This window comes from Rissa tridactyla, chromosome 4 (assembly GCF_028500815.1).
Source record: "Rissa tridactyla isolate bRisTri1 chromosome 4, bRisTri1.patW.cur.20221130, whole genome shotgun sequence".
In the NCBI taxonomy this organism is placed as follows: Eukaryota; Metazoa; Chordata; class Aves; order Charadriiformes; family Laridae; genus Rissa; species Rissa tridactyla.
In genome coordinates, this window is record NC_071469.1 from 46,552,756 (window position 1) to 46,574,703 (window position 21,948).

General features: G+C 49.3%; 1 protein-coding gene across 5 annotated transcripts in view; it reads right to left on the minus strand.

Moving 5' to 3' along the window:
- Positions 1 to 7,792: 7,792 nt before the first annotated feature.
- Positions 7,793 to 21,948, minus strand: part of AMBRA1 (autophagy and beclin 1 regulator 1) — a 137,763-nt gene continuing 123,607 nt past the window's right edge. For all 5 annotated transcript variants that reach the window (XM_054197793.1, XM_054197795.1, XM_054197792.1 and 2 more), the window contains 3 exons: positions 19,785 to 19,877; positions 17,967 to 18,160; positions 7,793 to 9,393 (listed from right to left, as the gene is read on the minus strand). In XM_054197793.1, the coding sequence (XP_054053768.1) occupies positions 8,903 to 9,393; positions 17,967 to 18,160; positions 19,785 to 19,877 (778 nt within the window). In that variant the 3' untranslated portion in view covers positions 7,793 to 8,902. The remainder of the gene's footprint in view (positions 9,394 to 17,966; positions 18,161 to 19,784; positions 19,878 to 21,948) is intronic.

The following is a 21,948-nucleotide window of genomic DNA, read 5'->3' on the forward strand; positions in this document are numbered from 1 at the left end:
TGAGTCCATGCAGAGCCGGCCCAAGGGCAACTCTTTGGGTGGCTGACGTGTCCCCACCACCACGGTGTGAGCAGGACACGGGCACTTGCAGCCTGGCTAACCTCTCGACTGGCAGAGCCCACAAATCTGCACCACCCTGAGGTGTTCCCATGGATGGACCTGAGCTCCAGCGAGCATCATCTCCAGACCGTCCCGCTCCCACCAGTCCCATTAACTGCATGGGAGGCAGCGCTCCAAGGAAGGAAAGCCCATGCTCGCTGATGAGCATAAGATAAATAATACTCCAGAGAGGAGGAAAAGAAAAAGAGCAGGAGGCAGTTACCAGAGAAAAATCACCTGCAGGGTGTAAGGGCCTAAGGGCAGGGACCAGGGGACAGGAGCCTGGAGCAGCCGAGGGGGAGGAGATGCCCCGTCCTGCTAAGCCCACAGCGAGGGGCTGCGGGGGGGCAAGCACAAGCCAAGACAGCACCAGAGCAGGGAGCAGCATGTGGGACCTGGACACCAGTTTCACTTGCTGGTGGTTTACTGACTGCTGGTGTCCCCAGGCTGGCTCTTTTTTGGCACCTCAGAGTCCCGGTGGGGTTTCAGCTAAGTTATTCCCCAAGTTTGATTTCCAAAGCAACTTCTAATCAACGAGCTCAGCCCCTCTGCAGGATGGGACCCACCGGTGCCGCTGGTCCCTCTTGGACCTCAGCCACTCTGACTTTCGCCTGGCCGCCTGCGGCGTGCGGCCCCGTCTCACCACTGCGACCTACATTCTGCCTCCCCAAACATACAGCCTTGCACTTAGCTGCATTAAACCCACAGAGTGCTGTATAGGGCTAATTTCCGATCAGGCTGTCAAGAAGTATTATGTCAAATACCTTACAGGAGCCTAAGCATATTATGCCGACGCAGCTACCTTTGTCAACCAAATCTGAGGTCTCATCAAAAAAACAATGCCGGGTTTAGCCACCCCTCAGCGCCTCCAGAGCAAAGCCATCTCTGGGGCTTCTCCTGGGTCACTGCACCCCGAGTGCTGCCAACCACTCAGCCCGGGGCTGCAGCGCTGGGGGGAGCAGCCCAAGCCCCCCTACCCCAATGGTGGCACTCGCTTGCTGCAGCAGAGCCAGTGCCACTGCAGAGGAGCTCACGTGGCTTTGAAATAAAGGGTCCCCCGTGCGGGATCCTTGCTCCCACTGGATATAGAGCCAGGTGGGAAAGGCTGGGTGCAGGGCAGCACCTCGCACTGAGAGTGGAGCAGGAAAAGAGGTTACCGCTGCCTCTGCGTGCTCAGCTCTCTTCCTCCTCCTCCTCGCAGACTGTGCCCCATGGCCCAGGTATTCCCTGTGCATTTCAAAACCACCTTGTCCTTCCCAGTGCCACTTGTCATTGCTGGTCACACTGGGTCCCACAGCCTAAAAAGCTGCCGTTTCATGGCTGTGCTTGCTCCCCCCCTCAGCAATGCAGCAGGACCAGCCTCAATCCCTCCTTAAATAATTGGTTTAATTAGCATCTGCTTTAATGTAGGTGATTAGCAGGGGGCTGCTGGCAGGGCTTCCATGGGAACTTTTGCAGTGGGCAGACAGATAAGTGCAGCCCTCCATACCGCCATAGCACTTAAACGCTTTAATATCAGCCTCCCCGGTCGCTGCCAGTCAGTCTTCATTACCCCCTTTGAGCCTTTTCCAATTGTGCCTGCAGCCAAAGCAGGGCTCACAGCAGAGGGATGGCGTTTGCAGCACTGTCCCGGGCACAGAGCACAGGCAGGGGACCCCACGGATGGGTGCCCACCTCGGTGGGGGTACAGCCCTGCCCAGCAGGAGCGAGTAAATCCAGGGGTAATGACCGCCAGGGAAAGGGCAGAGGCATGGCCGCGGCGCCCTGGGGAGGTTTGACAAGGGACCCAGGGGAAGGCAAGAAGCTGGGCTTGGATTCCAGCCAGCAAAGCGTGACAGAGCCCAGCAAAGGGCTCTGGCTTTCAGCGGTGCCTGGTCAGCGGCCAGCAAGCACCACCCTGATAACGGGAACTCGCTCTCCCCCGCCCCGCTCCAAAGCCTGCCGTGGAAACAAATAATCTGCAAATTAAAATTTCCCTGCAATAGGGTGGTGGTGCCCCGCGCCGAAGGAAGGACTGGTGCCCATCTGCCATCAGAGCCAGCCCCAATCCTATCAGGGTATTACTGTATGATTGAACTGGGGATTGGGGGATGGGCTTTAATAGCGACGATGGTATCAGTGGTCCAGCATTAAACTCCAGGAAGGGCCACAGCTTGGCATGCTTTCCCTGCTCTGAGACAGCAGTCGCATGCCACAAAATTCTCAAGGATAAAAACATTTCCATCTATGCATCAAATTAACCCAGGTTCATACACAAAAGCTGTCAGCGGGGGGCATAAGCCCGTGTTTGCTGAGCATCAACCTTTCAAACAGCCCAGGAGAACACCCTTGCCCTTGGGCACCTGCACCTGGGTTCACAGACACAGGTTCATGGGAGAGCCCCAGCAGCACAGGGATGCTCCTGGGGGAGCACAGCGAGAGCCCCTGCCCGGGCTCCCTCCTGTCCACTGGGAAATCACCCAGAGCCCACCACCACACAATGCATGGACACAGGGGAAGGGGCCAGACCCGGTCCCCGGCTCTGCTCCCCCGTGCCCCGGGCAGGGGCATTTCTAGCAGGACAGAGGCAGGAGAGCAGCATACCACCTTGTAGCAGGTCTCCTACACAGGACAACCTGATCCAGCCTCAAAGAAAAAGGACAGGCACCCAACCTAGAGCTCTGCTGGTCTGCCATTTGCGTGGCACAGAGAAAGGGGTTTGGGGAAAGCCGTACCCATGGCACCCACATGGGTGGGAATATTGGCCCGGCCATGTAGGATCATAGAATCATCTAGGTTGGATGGGACCTTTAAAATCATTGAGTCCAACCATTAGCCTCACACTGCCAAAACCACCACTAAACCATGTCCCTCAGCACCACATCTACCCGTCTTTTAAATACCTCCAGCAATGGCATAAATACCTCCAGGGATACCTCCACCACTTCTCTTCAGCAGCCTGTTCCAATGTTTGATAACCCTTTCTGGGAAGAAAGTTTTCCTAATATCCAATCTAAACCTCCCCTGGCACAACTTGAAGCCATTTCCTCATGTCTATCACTTCTTACTTGGGAGAAGAGACTGACCCCCACCTCGCTACAACCTCCTTTCAGGTAGTTGTAGAGACTGATAAGGTCTCTCCTCAGCCTCCTTTGCTCCAGGCTAAACAACCCACTTCCCTCAGCTGCTCTTCATAAGACTTGTTCTCCAGACCCCTCGACAAGCTTCATTGCCCTTCCCCGGACATGCTCCAGAATCTCAAATATCTTTCTTGTAGCGAGGGGCCCAAAACTGAACACAGTATTGAGGTGGAGCCTCAGCAGTGCCACGTACAGGGGGACAATCACTTCCTTAAGTAGCTGAGCCTAAGAAATAGAAAGGACCAAGCCTAAGTTACCATGACATCTCATGTTTTTGCTCAGCTTGCACAATGTCTGGTATTCACCCTATCCTCTGTAAAGCTGGAGTTCGGAGCTCAGAGGGTAAAGATGGCAGGAGCCTCAGGGTTTTCCTGAGCTTGCAAAGAGCAGGGACTCCAGAGTCCAACTCCACCAGCCAAGCTGGAGCAGGGCTGGATGCAAGGACAGAAAGAGAAACCTCAGCGGCTGCCAAAAGCCACGTGCCAGCCCAGAGCTCACTGTCCTGCTGGCCACGGCCGAAGCGAAGGCTCAGTGGGGCGGCAGAGCCCAGCCGCAGCTCCCCACACGCGTGTTGGTCCGATTCCAGCAAAGGGTCCTCCCTCAGAGTCCGGCTGCCTCTTCCAGTGGTGGCGTTTGCTCCCTGCTGGGCTCACATCTCACATTGCTCACACTTTGCCGGTCCCACTGAGTCGCTTGAACCCTGCCCAGGCCGTGCTTGGGGCCTCCAGTCCCTCCCACCTGGCACCACCGTGCTGGAGGAGCCTGGCCGGAATGGACAGGCAAGACCCTGGCGCAGAGGGTGGGTGCTCGGAGGCTGAGCAACAGCGTGTTGATCTTCAGAGGTGAGGCAGAGAGGAAGCCCCATGGTGACCTCTCCGGGATGCCGGCTCCTGGCTGGGCGGGAGCTGATGCCAAGGGAGGACAGCTTGATCTGCTCCTACCGGTGCCGCACGCCAGCAACAACCGCTTGAAAGGCAAAAGGAAGAAGAGCCGAGGGAGCTAACTGAGATCAGATGAGGCGCTTCTCTTCGAGACGCTGTGGGGAAAACAAATCCCCGCGCTCGCCGAAGTGCACGGAGCGGGCTGTAACGAGCCTCCCGCTCATTACCACTGCGGGAGCTGGGCAGCGGCAGCAGGGCAGGGAGGAGAGAGGCCTCTGCTCCCGGGGGCACCGACATTAATTGGCTGGCAGAGGGTGGCAGCTGGAAATGAAAGGCTGCCGTCCCCCGCTCCAGCCGCTCTCATGTGCTCTCATGTGCCAAGGGCCCCCTCCATGCAGAGGCAGCAGCAGCATGACATTTACGTGCTGCATACCGAGATCCCAATTAGAGGCGGGTGGCTCACATGCTGCATGCTTTAATTAATTTGCCTTTTTTCTGCTGGAGAACAGCTTCTCTGACAGATTGGGACTGAGCAGAGAGGGCAGCTGCTCCTCGGCCAGCGGCGAGCGGAGGGGCTGGCTATGGGGCTGGGGCTCGGTGCTGTTAGCACAGAGGAGAGCAGCTCCCTGTGCACCCAGCTGTGACCAGGTCCCTGCCCTGCACAGCTCAGCTCCTGGCCATCAGGTAGAGCTGGGGTCCCAGCACCACCCAGGATCACCCTACAGACATCCCACACCGGCCACATGCGGGTATGGTGTAGGACTTCCAAGGGAAAGTCAAATTGGAGGTGCTGGAGATGGAGCAACAGGCCAGCAATGGAGAGGGCAGAAAAGACAGGACTCGTAGGGACAAGCATGTCTCACCAGTTCGCTGTGCCACCTGCCAGGGCTTCAGTAACCCCTGTGGGGCCCCAGGCCTCCTCTCCCCTCCCCTCCCCTGCTGGTTTGGTCCCAGGCCCCGGCGGTGCTGGAGCATTCACAGCTGCAGCAGTGCCCGTGCAGCTTAGCACAGTGGAGGATCCATACAAAAGCCCACTTCAAGCACAGCAGCTCCAACCATTACCTCCTCCCACTGCCCCAGGCTTCTGGCACCATCTCTCTTCCTAGCTAACCTAAATAATCGTGTATCTTCAGCTGTTCCCCTCCTCTTCCAGCTCATTAGGGCTTTTAGAGAACACTGGCTCCTACCGAACCTGACCAACCCACCATTAACCTCTTTCCACGCCAAGAATTGGCTGTTACTTTTGACTCCAATTCCCAACTCAAACAGCTTCCACCTCCAGGAGGACTCTACCCCTCGCCCTTGAGGTGACTAAGTTTCTTTAATAGCTTCTTGTGAGGGACTTTATCAAAAGCCTTTTGAAAGCTAAATAAAATTCTCTGCACCGTATTTCTCCTTTCCCCAGGATTTTGTTAGCACATTTAAAGGCTCCTGACAGGCTAAGGCTGGCTGAGAAACGTTTTTGGTTTTTAAGATTATTTCCTGCTCCTAAGCAGCAAAGCTCTCATTTTGCCTCCTAAATTGGGCCAGCAAGCATGCACAGCTCTGGTTTGGTTTCCTCAGGCAGCTCTTGTTGAATTTCCACGTTGCTCCTGGCAGGGCGTTTGCCTCAGCGCTGTGTTACCACACCGCAGCGAGCAGGTCAAGCTGCCAGGTTTGGGGAAGGAGCCCTCTGCCGCCGCTACGCTCGTCCTGGACGCGGGCAATGCCATCGTCTCCTGTTCTGCGCAGTGCTCCAGGCCTCTGCTCATCATGCGGATTCAGGGTACAAGTCAGCTCAGCCCTGCCCAAACCAACCCAGGAAGACTGCTGGGCCAGGACAGGGGAGTCCAAAGCAGAAAAAGAGTTTTGTTCCACCAGAAGCATGAAAGCATAATAAAAAAAATTGCACTGGGGGAAAGGAGGCATAAGTGTGCTCAATTTTCCCTCCAGTCCCCCCTCTTCCCACCCACCCACCCACCTCCCTCCGTGAGGTCTCAGGCAGGGACAGAAAGCGAGCTTGGCAGATTCTAGGTCTGAAACTCAAAAAAACCCAAACAAGTGTTGTGCTCTACATACGAGCCCACCACCACTGAGAGCACCTGCTTAGTTGTGTGGCCACAGCAGGTCATCTACGAGGCACATCCAAGGCAGCATGTGAAGATTAAGCCCACCCACACCCACCGTGCCCACTGTTCCTGCTTAAAGCCTGCATGAACGCAGGAGTCAGGCTGCAGCTCTTACCAGCCTTTGGCCCAGAGCTACAATGCGGTTTAGGAGAAACATCAAAGCTGCCTGCTCTGATCAGGCCTCCACGCTTACCTCATCAGGAAGAGTTTCCCCTACAAGCCTCGAATGAAAAGCTGCTTTGGAGCTTCAGAGATGTCCTGAGTTGACGTCTAAGACAGCAGCTGTGGTTTGTTCCTGCTCCCACTGGAGCTCATTGCCTGCTCTGCCACCGTCTCCAATAGGGACAGGTCTGGACCAAGGGGAAGTCCTCAGCAGAGCAGGCTTCAGGCCTCTGCACAGCAGCCTGGCCAGGGTGCCCAGCAATGGCGCATGCCAGGCCTTTGAGAATCTGCCAACACGAGTGAGGCATACCAGAAGACCTTTCTCTAACAGTGATGGAAATCTTTCCGTAGGTAGCTTGGCTTTGGCTATGGAAATGGACGTCTGTAAATGCTCTGCAAAACATCTACCAAGAATGGGCGTCAAGACTCTTCCAGGAATCATGCAGGGAGAAGGAAAAAGAAATGCCAGTCTGAGCTGAAGCAGAAGCAGGTTTTTTTCCAGGCTCTGTTTTAGTTTGTTTTCAAGCAGAGCAGTAAACAGCTCTGCCTAGACCTGCACCGCCCTGTCTGCCCAAGGCTTCAGCTGAGACATAGCTCCTCCGGCTCCCAAGTGCCAGCACATCCTCAGGCCACCCCACACTGAGGCGATACAGGGATGCATGAAACCTTCCTCACCACACAAGGGAATCCCGTTTTTCAGGCTGCTCTCCTGTCAGATCAGGGATGTGGTTGGCTCAGGGCAGGTTTTAGAGCCTCATTAACACTCTGCAATGAGGCCTGGCAGCAGCTGATTTGATTTAAGGTTCATTTCCAGGCTGTGATTTAAGAGAAAATTTGCTTAATGTTCTCTAACAGACTCTTCTGACTGGGAGCTTGAGTGCTGCCTAATGACAGCCTTATTTATTGTAAATGTCTTTGCAGCGCGGAGTCTAGAGGAGCCAGGCAGGAGCGCAGCAGCTGCCGGCAGGTGCTCAGACAGCAGGGGAAGCATCCCTCACCGCAGAGTGGTAACACTGGGGCAGGCATTCCTTTATCCGTAACAGACAGATACTGCATCCCTTCTCTGCTCTGACCGACCGCTCTCTGCTTGCCTAAGATGCTGCATCTCTACCTACCTTTTTAAGTGGGATAGTAGAAACGCTCCCCTCTCTCCCTAATGCAGTACTTGAATGATGGGAAATGCTGAAGTGCCCGTTTATCTCCACACTGGTTAAAAGGCAATTTGCAATCAAGACTCCCAAATGCTCTTCCCTGTTCCTCAGTTTTGGGCTTCCAACTCTAAGGCTGAGCCTGCTCTCTTCCTGGGAAGGGGGTGGTCATCATCTGATATTTGTAAGCTACCTTGTGCTTCTGAGCTAGATGTACCTATCCCAAGGCTGAACACAGAGAAAACCATCACACAAATGAAGACAGTAGGTCAAGCAAGGGTTTGTCATATTTTAATGACATTGATCTTTGGTGTTTCCCTCGTTAGCACTCACGCTCTCCCCGTCCTTCCTCCACAAGCCTGCTAGGGATGGAGAGTTACAAACGAAAAGGAAAATCACATTTGAGACTAAAAACAAAATATCAGAGCCTTGATTTCTCCACTAGAAACTACATGTACAAGGTCAAGATTTCACATGCAACACCTTACATCACAGACTCATACCTCACACCCTGGCCTGGAGCTGAAAGACATTTCCTGCCCCCTGCCAAGGAGGTGTAGCTCAGTCCTGGCACCATAAAACCACTGGGATGGCTCATTCATATTAATATTGGCACAGCTTAGAACATCCTTGCGTGAACCGTATCCTGACTAGAGAGCAGTAGCCCCTGTCCCTCTACCCATCTATACAGCAGCTCTGCTTAGGTTCCCACCAAGTACTAAACTAACTCTCTAAAAAGGAAAGATCCCCACCTGTGAGCAGATCCTGAGCCATGCAGGTTTTGGCAAAGCCCAGTTTGTCACAGAAAAGACCACAACACAGGCAGGACGGATCTCAGAACACCATGTTCTGAGGGGGGAGCAGTGCTGTGCCACGGAGCAGGACTGTGGTCTGGAAGACTCCTCCACTCCAGCAATGGTGCTGGAGCATCACGCCCAGGTTTGCCCGGTAGGACTGCCTGTCTCCAGAAGGATGCTGCAGGCCCCCTTCCCTTTCTTCACTCTACTGATCAGCCCCTGGACATAAAAGGGCAGGAAAGAGGAAAGGAAAGAAACTTTACAAAGGATGAAACTGACTGAATTGCAGGGTTAGGGCTGAGCTCAGGGGTCCCATGGGGCTTCAAAATCTGCATGATGTGCAGCCTGTATGGTTCATATTCCTCTTAACTCTTCAGCAGTGGGAATGTTGGAACTTAAGTACGCTTTCTTCCCCATGGCTTCCCTTGCAGTCCTTATCCCTTCCCACTCACCCAGGATAGCAAAGCCCTCTGAACCACCAGCATCCTGTCAGAGCCACACGTCCCTACTCTTCCAGCTCCTGGCCAGCTGTGAGGTACAGGTCTCTGCTGAGCAGTACAAGGGTAGCACCAACACACAACTCAATCTCTACCTGTTCCGCGACTCCCCACTGGTGCTGTCATTACTATAGAAGTTGGTACTGTCAGGAAGATGGTTATTATTAGTTAGGTCACTGTATTCAATTGGTCCCTCAGTGTCCATGGAGGACTGAGCCTGCTCTGGCAGGTCCAGATCACCAGTGCTTTGTCCTTCACTCCCACCAGGGGCTGTCCGCAGGCTCACGCCGTGCTCTGACAGCTGCATAGACTCTGAAAGGATCCGTCCCTCCAGCTCGGCTGCCAGCTGCCGTGAGGTGGACTGCTGTGCTGATGTGCCCTCAGCTCCGGTGGACTCTGCACCAGTCTGAGAGCTGCGGTGGATCCGGTGTCTCACAATGATGTTGTTGCCGAAGCCACCCATGGACGCCATGGTGGTGCTCTGCTCCCGCTGGACCACAGCAGTCATACCACCTTCTGCCATCAGCCTTTGGATCCTACTCAGGGCATCCTCCCCGCTGGACCCATACTCTGGACCTTCACCTGCAAGAGAAAGCAGAAGCAACTCTGGTGCACTAGGCAAACTACAACAAGAAGAGAAAGGATGCTGGGCAGATGCACCACACAGTGCTCATGTGCTGAGACAGAAGATGGGCTTTGTTCCAGAGGGAGCCCTATATTTTATTTCCATAACTGTCTGTGAAGCACCAAAAAAAGACACTGAACTCTGTCAAGAAAATCGTGGCCACTCCTGCAAGTATACCTCACAGACTTGTATGTCCAAGCCTTGGAGAAGCAGCTCTTATCTAGCCACACAGGTGGGGAAAAAAGCAACGTCAAAGAGGCAGTGTGTTTTCTCGGCTGCAGAGACAGTCCAGCCAGTCCCACAGGGGCAAGAAGAAAAACCTCCGTTTGTAATGCAGTAAACCAAACATTTCACCATAGTGTTAGAGAGTCCTGTGGCCTTTCCTACTTCGCCTGTTTGAGAACCCCCCAGGCAGCTGACACGATGGCAACCTCCCCAGTACCAGAGAGGACACAGGCAGCTGGCCAAGAGCAGACAGCAGCTACAGAACATGGTCTGTGCTTCCACATCACCTATGATCAAGGAAAGATCAAGTGTGTAGGCTCCTGCTCCCCTTGACTAATATTTTTTGAGGAATGCAAAAAATATCTCTTAAGACCTAGAGTCTTTGTCTACTTTATCTCCAAGTCTTCTCTTCATAGTCAGGCTGTACTGAGCTCTGAGGCATCGTCACATGCCTTGGCTGCTGAAGATTACTTTTGAAGAACAAAATCTCACAGAAAAATAGTACACATAGGAGATCAAATCCCCATGGCACAAAGGTCCAGCCCAGTTCTGTTTCCCAGCATCCTCCTTTCGCTACAAACTTTACCCAGACCATTTAGGGAAAACAATCTGTAATCATAAACTGCTAGAATCATTCCACAGTGGGATCCTGACGATTCTTATTAAAGAGATAAATCTCACTCCCAGCTCCGCGAAGCTATCGCAGTGCTGATTAGAGGAGAAAGCCATGAGCTCTCCTGGCACCAAGGAAATGAACACAAATGTCAACAAGGCTAGATGTAGGTAGGAGTTAAAACACAGTAAAAAACAAAATGCCACGCTGACTAGGAAGTCAAAACTGCTTGGGGCTGTGGGGTGGAGATCATGTATCCAACATGGGAGCTGGGGTATTCAGCACAGTCTACATCATGCCACTGTAGATGTTCTTTTTTAAAAAAGCAAGATAGTTAAAGCTGTTAACACGTTACGCGGTCAGTCAGTGACAGCTTATTCCCTTTCCTCATGGGTTCAGTGGTACTTGCATCAAACACCACCAGCTTCCTCCACCACAGGGTATAGCTAATTTCATCTCTGAGCAAGTCTGCTGACATACTGCCCTGTTGTAGAATTACTATGGACATTAAGGGCATATTTAATTCTCACAAGTAGACTAAGTCCCTTTCTGCTAGGAATGTAGTAAGCCTGCTATATCCACCATACATAGAGCAATTACATAGCTCCTTGGTTAGAGCATCAGCGAGACCACAGAGACACCAGTAACCACATAAGAATCTGGAGCAGAGCCTTGAGGAGTGAGCAAGAATACCCCCTGGGCAGAGCCTGACCCACAACTCTAGCAGAGAAATCCTGTTCAGGATGTGGCTGATGCATGAACTAGGAACCTGGCCGACCAGCATGAGGACAGAGAACAGACAGAAGCAGCTATTAGACTGGAAACTTCAGTTGAAAAACACGCGTGCCAGGGGATATTGAAGCATTAATTATGAGCAGAAGTAAGTGGAAGGTTTGAGAAGTATGGTTTAGGATTTAGTCATCGCTTCCTTTTGAGGGCATAGTCATAAGCACTTCGTTACCAACCATCTGGACAGGCCAGAGAGGAAGCCTGAGAAAGCCAAGATGTGCAACTTGGCTTACATGCCAGACTGCCCTCCCTGCACAAGTCCTGTAACAGCAGGTACTGTGCTCTTGACAGATTCACTTACTATAAACTAGCCCAATACAGGAGCATTGGAACAGTGAATCAGCAAGGATCCCCAGACAATGCTCCTCAGCATTACAAACATGTGCTTCACCAGAGGAGTCTGTGCAGGCGGTGCACACCACAGCACCCCCTGCTCTTCTCTGCCCCTTAATTACCACATGCCATGGCTGAATTTCCAGTTGAGGCAGCTGCTTGCTCAGAAAACAGGCAAGGGCTGATGCCACAGCAGAAATCAGCAAGTCACGAGCCTTCAGATTACGAGCACGGAGATATATCAGTGTTGGAAATTCCAGGAAGACAGCCCATCAAGGGCCAGAAATGAGCTTCACCTTTCAGCAGCCAACAAGCTTTGGGGGTTGTCCTCCCCTTTCACCCCTCAGGTTTTGACGATGACTTTGGCTGACTGGTTCAGAGCAAAGCTTCCTGTGCGATTTGCCTTCAGCTGAGCTACAACACAGATTCACATACAGCCCGTTTCTACTGCCTGGTGACTCCCACGCACGTTCTCTCCCCAGGCTGCCAATGCAGACTACGTTAGTACGCGGTGCAAGTGAAATAAGCTAACTTCCATTTGGTGCAGGTTCAGAGCGTGCACACAGGCACTTACCCAGAAGAGCATCAATGCTGTAAACCCCACATCTCTGATTGCTAGAAGTTTCAACTTCCTGCAGTGGCCAAACCCCATTCCCTGTGCCACCGGCTTAACAGAGAGAAACCCCATACTCGGGACACGTTTTTTCAGACTCCAAAGGGTTTGGGCATATCCAGAGCATGAATCTGAGCGTGTGCAGGAGTAGGCTAAGTGATAGCACATCTAATTCTCCACACAGAGAAGGCAATTTCTCTTCTCTCATTTTTTGCTCAGAACTCCAATCTGATCTCCCAGGCTCTGTAAAATCATTTATCTTAAGCTCTCATTCTTCTAAGCCTACCTTCTAGGGTCAGAAAAATAGAAAAACCTCCCAGAGCACTACAGGCAAAATCTAGAAAACTGAGCTAACCAGCTCCAGATACAGTATGTGAAGTACCAGTGTAAGCATACCACCTGCCAATTTGTCCTCCACATAGGCTGTCCCTGTATCAGGATCCATCACAGAGCAGGAAGCAATCTTGAGACACAGTTTCCACCTTTTTTTGGACAGGGACACAAGTTCTGTGCCTGACAGGATAGAAAAGCATCACCCATGGTTCCCTCCCACAATAATACAATTAAGTATTAGCGTTGTGTCCACAGTGCTGTGTTGCTACAAACCTTTCCTACTCTAACCAAAGTGACCTTCCCAGAGGTCCGAAACACCATCTATCAAACACACAGAAACAAAATATTACTCTTGAGAGTAATTATCCCGAAGACCAGGGGATTTCTGTCAATCTAGCTGATTGGCTCCAACATTTAACAAAATACTTCCTAGCTAATGCATCTGTCTCTGGAAGTCCTTTGCCATGCTACTCCAGCAAGACCAGAGTTTGACACAGAAGACTACGAAGGCAAAACATCTGGAAAACTTTGAATGGAGCTGGTCATAAGGCAGAAGCATTTCCACTCTTAAATGAAGTGGTCTCTGAAGTACTTACGGGGCGTACAGCTCGTTTATCTCTGGGCATGGACGGCACACACCTGATAAAGAGCAAAGCTTACAGAAGCAACAATGAGATCAGGCTCCTCTGTGGCTGTGTGATATACTGACATTGCTCTGGTATTTTTTCCTATTTTCAGCTTTCCTCTTTCTAAAACCAGCAGTAGTTAGTAGCCATGCTTGCAAACAAAGCTTCAAAATTAGAACTAAGAGTAAGCACTGCGGAGTCTTCAGAGAACATGGAATAATAGCTCTGAGGTGTGAGCTGACCCACTAATTCAGATGCTCAAAGATAAAAATATCAGCATTTTAAAATTAATTCACTCCTTGCATAAGAATAGGGAAGGGAGGGTCACAGCCCAGCGTAACCAGCTATGAATAATTACATCTCCCTTGGTGCTAGAAGAAATACTACCAGTTACTTTTCTCCCCAACCAAGCTCAGAAACATATTCGTGCTTCCTTTCTGAGGCAGCTAATTCAAACAACTCCATAGAACTCAGAAGAGACACAACTGGCTTTGACTTGTAACAAATTTCTTCGCAATATCTCACCTTGGTGATTTGTATGACTGAAACTTATTTTTCTAAGTTTCACTTTAAAAGTAGCCCCCATAATTTAATCCCAAGAGAGCCAAGTATTTGGAGTAGCTCACACGGTAAAGGCTTGCATAGTACATGCTTCTAGAACTTGATTCTATTTTTTAGGTAGTGCTTTTCAGAGGGCTTTAAAGAGAAACTGAAATTTGCAGTTCTATAGGACATATGACGCACATTTTACAGATGGACGGGCAGATGAAAGGCTAAGGGATCTACCCACGTTCCTACTTGGAGAATGAGAGGCAGATCTGGAAGCTGATCCCTGGTATCCTGGTTCCCATTTCCACACTGATCGCACAAAAGTCACATCACATCTGACAGCAGCATTGCAAGAATGTGTTCAACTAACATAAAACAACATGTTTCTTTTTAGCACTCACAAGGCTCAGCGGGGGACAGGGTATTCCTGCCTATGCAGCACCCCGACACATGTTCCTGATGTCTTAGATTAAATAAATTACATCACGTGCAGGCACACTGACTCTGCTTCTAAGTGCTCCATAGGCATCCTCAGGATACTTTGCTTATACCAGAAAAGTTTCACTTGCATGTTCTGCCTTTTCACTACCAAAGTTTGAACAGACCAAATCCCACAAACCCAAGCCTTCATTTTACAACCCTTTTCCCTCTTCAAAGTGCCTGCTGCAACCTCTGAAAGCAGCTGGACAGGATGGAAATTTGTACTGGCTGGTGAGAAGCACTTCAACCAAACAGGTTAAAAAAAACTGTATATGGCATGACAATAGTCAATGTGTTGCCCCCCCCAAAGACACATACTTGCAAAATGAGCATTGAGCTAGCTATCTGAATTTTAAGCCCCAAAGACAATGATGATAGGAATTGAGATTACAATTGCCTTTCAGTTATTTCCATCAAGGTTTTTGCTTTTTTTTTTGTTTGTTTGTGGGTTTTTTTGGGCTTTTTTTGTGTTGTTGGTTTTTTGTGGTTTTTTTTTTTTTTTTGGGGGGGGTGGGGGGGTGGGTTTCCTTTTTAAACAACTGGATTACCTGAAAGATGTATTGATATGCTCTCAATAGCCAGGGGACAGCATGGGCGCACAATCAAACAAGTGTCCTGAAGGGACCTCTGCAAAGGTCCTCAGCCTGCGGCACCTTTTGCCCAGTTGCGGTCCCTGACAGTTACTGCCACTTGCACCCTACTCCACAGATCCAGCAGCCTGAACAAGCGGCAGCCACAGCCTGACCCAGTCTGGACTGGGAATTACAATTGCTAAAGGTTAAAGCTTCGGGCCATTAAATCTCATTAGGAGTTTTTGTTGGTTTTTTGAGTGACATTTAATTTGTCAGTTGAATACCGATCCCTCCCCCATCATGCCTGTCCATTTGCAAGGGAAAGAGTAGTATAACTCCCAACAGACCGTTTCTAATTTAGAGTGCCTCAAAATTACAACTCCATCACAATTTCCACTATGTCTGTCAGCTTAAAAGAAATTAGGAGACAGCTGAAACACTGAGGCATTTCTTGGTACCTCTCCTAGTTTTCTCTCAACTCTTAACTTCCTTTGGTTTATGTGTGGCTTGGGAGCAGAGTTCACAAGGCAGCTATCAACTGCTGCAAAACAAAAAGATACAGACGTTACAGGGATTCACTTCTAATAAAGTCATCATATACTCATTCCTCCAAAGGAGGCAGAAAGATAATCAGAACAGCAAAGTCCCCGCAGAGCTTTGCATGAGAAAAGGAAACTATTTATACCCGCATAGAGCTTAATTAGATTTCTGATGCAATTCTGCATACTTTTTTTTTCTTTTTTTTTTTTTTTTCAGTAAGCACATATCTGCAAGAAATGCCCTGACCCAAAATTCCCCACAACAGCAAGGCTGACAAAACATAGGACAGAAACCCACTCTTGGGGGTAGCACTAGCCTCTATTTTTTTTTTCTTTTTTAAACATTCAAGGATTTTTTTTTTTATTTCGTTTTGTGTCTTCCCCCCCCTCAATGACAAGGTGATAACTAAAACACCACCCTTTACATTACTCAGAATCACATCTGATTTATCCATTCTGCTGCTGCTAATACTGTTAAGCCTTTACGTAGTGATTTACATCTTCAAAGCCCCATACAAAACACTAACTAATCTTCACAGCCCCTGGTGTACTGTACTACGGGAAGATTTATTCCCATTTGGTAGATGATTAATAATTTGCCGTAGGTCACACACCAAGCTAGTGTTAGCACATTTTTTCCCTTTTTTTTTTTTTCTCCTTCATGTCTCTGACATCTAGATCCTGCTATTAGGAAACACAGTTTCCTTTTCAATAGGCAAAGAGTAATGGCACATTAACCGTGAGAAAAGCAGGGCAGCATCTAATCTAGCCTGGCTGAACACACCGGACAAGCATCACAAGTGTTTATGATGTTGGAAATACAGCAACCATAATGCCACAAGCAGTGCAATGGGGCTCAAGTGTAACGTGAGGCACAGACTCCCGGATGAACCAGACCACTGATGCCCCAAGTCCCTGCCTGAGGTGTTGGTAACAGGAGCTGAAAATCTGTCTTTCTGCTTCATGATAGGTCCTTGTACTCTTCCTCTGTCATGGATTACAGAGGTTTTTTGGCTCCTGTACACTCCTGATAGTTTATCTCTTGACAGCTCCCTGCTTTGAGCTGCTCTTGAGCTTTTGCACAGGAATTTCCACTAAGGATGCAACTGGCATAAGAATTGACCAGCTACAGGGTAAGACCACTTGGATCATCTCCAGCACGGCTCATACATCCATACTGGAATAACTCCTTTGTTCCAAAGGTCAAAGTATGTGTATATAGATATATAGATAAAGATATAGTAGACAGGAGTGTGAAAGCCCATTTTGCCAGTGAGGCCACTTGCAAGGGGACATGTGATAAGTCAGCGTCTGACCCAGAAATGATATCAAATGTGGAACCCATCAATCTTCTTCCAAGCAAGAAAGGGAGACAAATAGAAGTCTCTGTCCTGGGCTTGTTATCTACACTTCTTTTCTTCCAAACGCTATATGTTTTGCTCCTTTGTAGAGATACCCTCCCCAAGGCACTGGTGAAGGACAACCCTTCCCCATTTCATTAATGGTCTAGTTAAAAACCATGTTCTAGATGTGAAAATTGAAAGATTAATTAGAAAGAATGAGATAATGAAGCCTTCAGACAATTGCAGAACAGCAGCAGAAAGCAGCAGCACTGGAGAACTCCACTGGTTTAACGGAGCAGTGAAAGACCCCCAAACCTGAAGCATCAGCCATCATGGCCTTGATGTAAGAAGGTCCCACACTGTACCCTGTTCTCAGTCTACATACCACATTCAGTGGAAGAACCAGGTCCCACAAGTTCAGCACTTGTCCAGAGATCCTACGTTCCAGCCTTATTCACATGCCCTCAACTGTACCAACCTTCCAGAGAGGTTAATCCCAGTTCTGCTGAGATAAGCAGATAGGAAACCCCCCAAGTCAGGAATTTGCCGCTTAACAGAAGAGCCAAGATCAGAAAACACAAAGCTTTAGCACACAGGCTGGATGGTGCACAACAGAAACTGTGGAAGTGTCATATACCAAAAAGCATCTTTCAGAGTGACAGAACACAAGCAAGTATACAGGCACAAACAGGCATGTCATGGGCTGCTTCCCAAAGCCAAGTGGGTTCACCATGAACCAACACCTCCAAAATTGTCTCCTTGATTTTCTATCTTTCCTATGTATATATTGCCCAACTCCTTCCTAACCAAGTCTTCAGGGTTGGATTCAGGCACAATGCTACTGTATAGAGACAAGAAGCACAGAGAAAATCACCACGCTTTCAAAGGACCAGTAATTTTAACATTGTTAAGAAATCGCACATCATCTGCTTCCGGGTCTTTACATGTTGGTAAGTTTTCCTGGTCTGAAGAACACTAGAGACTGTTTTGAATAGCTGAGTTGGACACTCATCATAGCCTTCATCAATCAAACTAAACAAAATACTCATACCGGCTTTGTGAGAAGTGATTTACAGTATTTTATTTTGTATCCAGATGCTGAGCTTGTGACGCCTGCACAGGTTTTAGATGCAGAGGTTAAAGGACCAAACCAAGCTCTAACACAGAGGCAGAAAGGATAATTCTTAGCAGTTTGCCGCCTTACTGGTGGTTAGAGTTCAGGAGATTTCTGAGGAATGATGCCAGTACAGACGATTCTATGAAGACACACTGATCTGGAGAAGAGTTCATTTTGCTCTCTAAAAGCATGTGAAAAAGACAACCTCTCTATTCAAATGGACAGAGATTCACTCTCATGATCATCTTGGCCTGGCTACAGGAAAATTAGACTGGAGAAATCTTTGCTGAAGAGATAACAGGAGTGTCCAAATGCACTGACAGGATGTGGAACCTGTGTGGAAACTCCTCACTCACCAGGTTAACCTCTGTCAGATAAATCATTGCTTGGGCTCCTACCTTCCCCAGTCCCTGCAGAGGCGGATTCCTGCTCCTGTACCTCCCTCTCTGTCTGAGTCTCGGCATTCTGTAGCTGAGGCGCCAAGGTCTGGGTACCCTGTGAAGTCACAGAAGTGGGGGGGTTTCGGGGTTGCAGGCCTATGGCATTCATCAGGCCCATGTCCCTGTCTGTCCTCCATGTGGCTCTGCTGGTTCTGAAAAGAGAGAAAAACAAATAAGACCAAAAGCATTGGAGGCACCGTGCCCCAGCAAGATTGAAGCATTCACCTGAGCCTCACTTAACTCCAACCAGGCACCTGCTAGCCACTGAGCAGATGGGGCTGGAGAGAACTGTGACCCGCACTTATTTGCACACACACACAGACACCCCTCTCCGGCATCAGCTGGCTGCTCTCTTGAGTTTTAAGCCAACAGAGTCTTACAGTTCCACTCACCCTTCCACAGAAGCAGCATGTCTGACAGGCACAGATAGACATCCCTGCAGCATCACTAAGCCTGCAGAACAACTCTGTCTCAGGGTCACTGAGCTGAGCAGGCAACAGGACATGCAGCACAGGACCATAAACACACACACAACCTCCCTCTGCACGTTGGCAGGGTGGTTTTAACTCCCAAGGACGCAGCCTGTATCCCTTCCCTCCTCCGGACCTCCTAGTTTGTCAACATCACACGTGAATGCACTCCAGCAGGCATTTCTGCCTGTTCCAGTTGGACAAGAGAAATTCTCTGTTCTCAAGAGCAAACAACAGGAACTGCCTCAAGGCTCATTAGCTTCTTCTTAGAATTGAACAGTTGAAGTGTATGACACTACAAGAGCTGAATCTTGACAACGCTTGGATGCTCTTTCCAAAACTGACCTCTGGCTTTAAGTGCTACGAATGGTAAAGAGATTCTAGGAAAGATTGCCTCATTCACAACCTTTTTTCATAAGGTTTTGAAACCTGCCACACTTTTCTTGCTCTCTCTTTGAGCTAGTTCATTTTTGAGCAGTATTTCTGCCTTCAAGCTGCTCCTAAGCCCATCATGCAAGACCGATATATGCTGCCAAAAAACGTGAGTAGCGGCAACACCCACTCACATGGCAGAGTAAAGAACCTCTACCGCCTATTTTTCAGTCTCAATCAGTCCAAGGCTGTAGGACAGCACAGACATTGCCCTGTACATCAGCTCATAACTTTCTTGGGATCCTGGAGCTCACAATTCAGAAACAAGACTGCCATCCTCTTGCTGAAAACAGCTGGCTTAAGGAGAAGTACTCTTGACTAGGACAAGAAGCAAGGGACTGCTGCATCACCCTCGTGTTTAGAATAACTAATGTGTGCATCACCAGACAGGCTGGATGAAGCAGCCAATAGGGCTGCCAAGGGATTTAGCTTTATTTTTAGAGGTTATTGCTGAGAAACAACTGTCCCATGACTAGAAACCAAAGGGATGAAAGTCAGTCACCAGGACCAGCTGGTGGATTTGCGCCCATCTCTATGAAATCCCCTGTCCTTCAGTTATCCTCCAAAGGCCGTTTACTTCGCGTGGTGTTTTTGATGCATCAAGCCCCACATGTTCCTCCTGCAGCTTGCCCAAGGATGTTATTGAGGCCACGGATGACACATGTACTTCACAATCACTGGCAGCACTTTTGGTCACTGAATGTCACTTACTGGAAGCAGACCAGGTAGCCCAACTAGGCAGGGTCAGAGGTAGAAAAAAATTGCGTAATTAAAGCTACCAGTGCTAAGGGAACAAAGAAAAAGTGTTGCTGCCAGATGTAACAAGAGCAGCAGAAAGGGTCGGGTCTCTCTAACCCGTACCCAGGAGACTCACCCAGGCCGCTCAGTGCTCCTGCTGCTGGAATGCACAGCGAAGACGTTCTCATTCATCTGGTCCCAGTGGTACTCAACTCCAGAGTTTAAGGCCCTTGAAACACCAAAGAAGGAAAAAATATTAGTATGTCAGGACACTATTCCAGCCAGCACACATTACATCCCCACAACACGAAGGACAGTGTTGATTCCTGCCCTACAGAAACTGCAGATCTAGCTCAGTTCATGTTTTTGTTAGAAGGGTTCATCACCATAAACAGCCGTGCAAACACGGAGCACTGTATTACCCAGATTGCTCTGGAATATTCCATTCATTTCAACCAATATTAGCACTGAGGCACAGCAACAGGAGCAGAGAGATTTTCAGGAAATGAAGACATACAACTGTGTGTATAAAATCAAGTTACCCTAACTCCAAGTGACTAAACAAAGAATTGGAATGGGAAGGCAAATTCTCTCTGTGGTGCCTGCCAGCATTTCCTGCACTAGATAATGCTGAGTAAAACACTGCTCTTATTTGACATTTAGTTTCTTCGCAAATGGTTCTCATTCCACCTATAAATAAATCTCTATACAGCCCTCTCACTGACAGTCACTGTGGAGCAAGGGCAGACGGAGAGGATATTTTAATAAGTTTCCACAAAAGAGTTTGTACTGGATCAAGTACCTGCATGTCCAAAAAGTCCAAAACTGGAATTTTACAGCTAATACTAATAAGTTTAACAGAACAGCCAATGCTCTGGCAACCTTTCACAGTGCATTTCCCCAAAAAATATGCAAGGACAGGGCTGGCTAATCACTTCACAGGAACAGGCAAGGCTAACAACGTATTGCTAATCATCACATTATTACTGAAGGCTTCGAGCAATCACAGAGACTAAACCAGTATAACCAAAAAGCTGTAAGCGCATCTCTCACTATTTCTAAGGCCCCAAAACTCTTAGACTGGAAGAGGATAGGAGCGAATCCAGTTTACTCTGTGCCACACAGAAATGTCAGAGGACGGGCTGTGTCCCACCTCCAGAAGCACTATGGGCTGCATTGCCATGGAAGAGACTTTCTGCACAGTGTTCTGCCGTGCCATGGTGACACCAGCCGCCCATGAGCTGTCCTGGGAGTTTTGAAACAGTGCTGTGTACTGCCACATGGCTGCTGGACTGCAGATTTGCCCCAGATAGTGCTAGGCGGACAGTTAACACTGGTGTGCAGTGGCCACAAGGCAAGTAAAGGTAAAAAAAAAAAAAAAAAAAAAAAAAGGTCCTACGCAGACAGAAGGGAATTGCATTTGAAGACCTGGACTTGCATCACACTGCAGACAGTCTCAAAGCATGAACTAAGAGTAGTCCCACAGTGTGAAGGAAGGATTCAGGGCAAGTAGTTGGTAGCTGGCTACAGCTCAGACACGAACATGGTTTATGTATACATATGTCCATGTAATGAGATGCCTCAGCAGAACTGGCGTGAACCCCACCTTAGAGGACACTGTAGGTCAGACACGCTGCAATGGGAGAGCTGTGTGGTGCTGGAGGCCTTGGGCTAGGCTGCTGGGGTGACGGCACCCCAGGTTGGGACCAAGGGCAAAAGCTGGAGAAAATTAGGTCAACAAAACCATGCACGGAGTCTATAGGAAGTAATCAGTCATCACTTTTTTTCTTTTTTTGTGCTGAGCTAGCCCTGCGCTGCGCTATACCCTATGAAAGCAGCTGCCAGGGAGATGCTGATTTACAAAGGCTTCAGAGTTTATTGACAGATGGTAACCTGTCACTAAAACCGTGCCAATCCCTCTGGCTGCTCCATCCCCTGCTTAGTATACCAAGACTTAGCTGTCACACTGCTGTCTGCAAAGTAGCACACTTCCTAGGCAAACGAGACTTTCTGACCTGGTAGACAAAGTTTCCAGAAAAAGCCTAGTTTGCTTGGTATCCGCAGCTATTATTCAATAGAGCTAAACTGACCCATGCTCTTTTCCCCCTCCCTCCATGCTTCTTCATTCATGATTTCCAAAGTACAGGCATGGTCCCCCCAGCCACCTACACGACTGGTATTCCTTCCCAAGGTGCTCTGTGTGCCCTACTTGTCTTCACCAGCTCCCAGCTCTAGAAACCAGAAGACTGCAAAGCCTTCCCCCTAAGCCAAAACGCGAACTGGCAATACTGTGTTTCCCC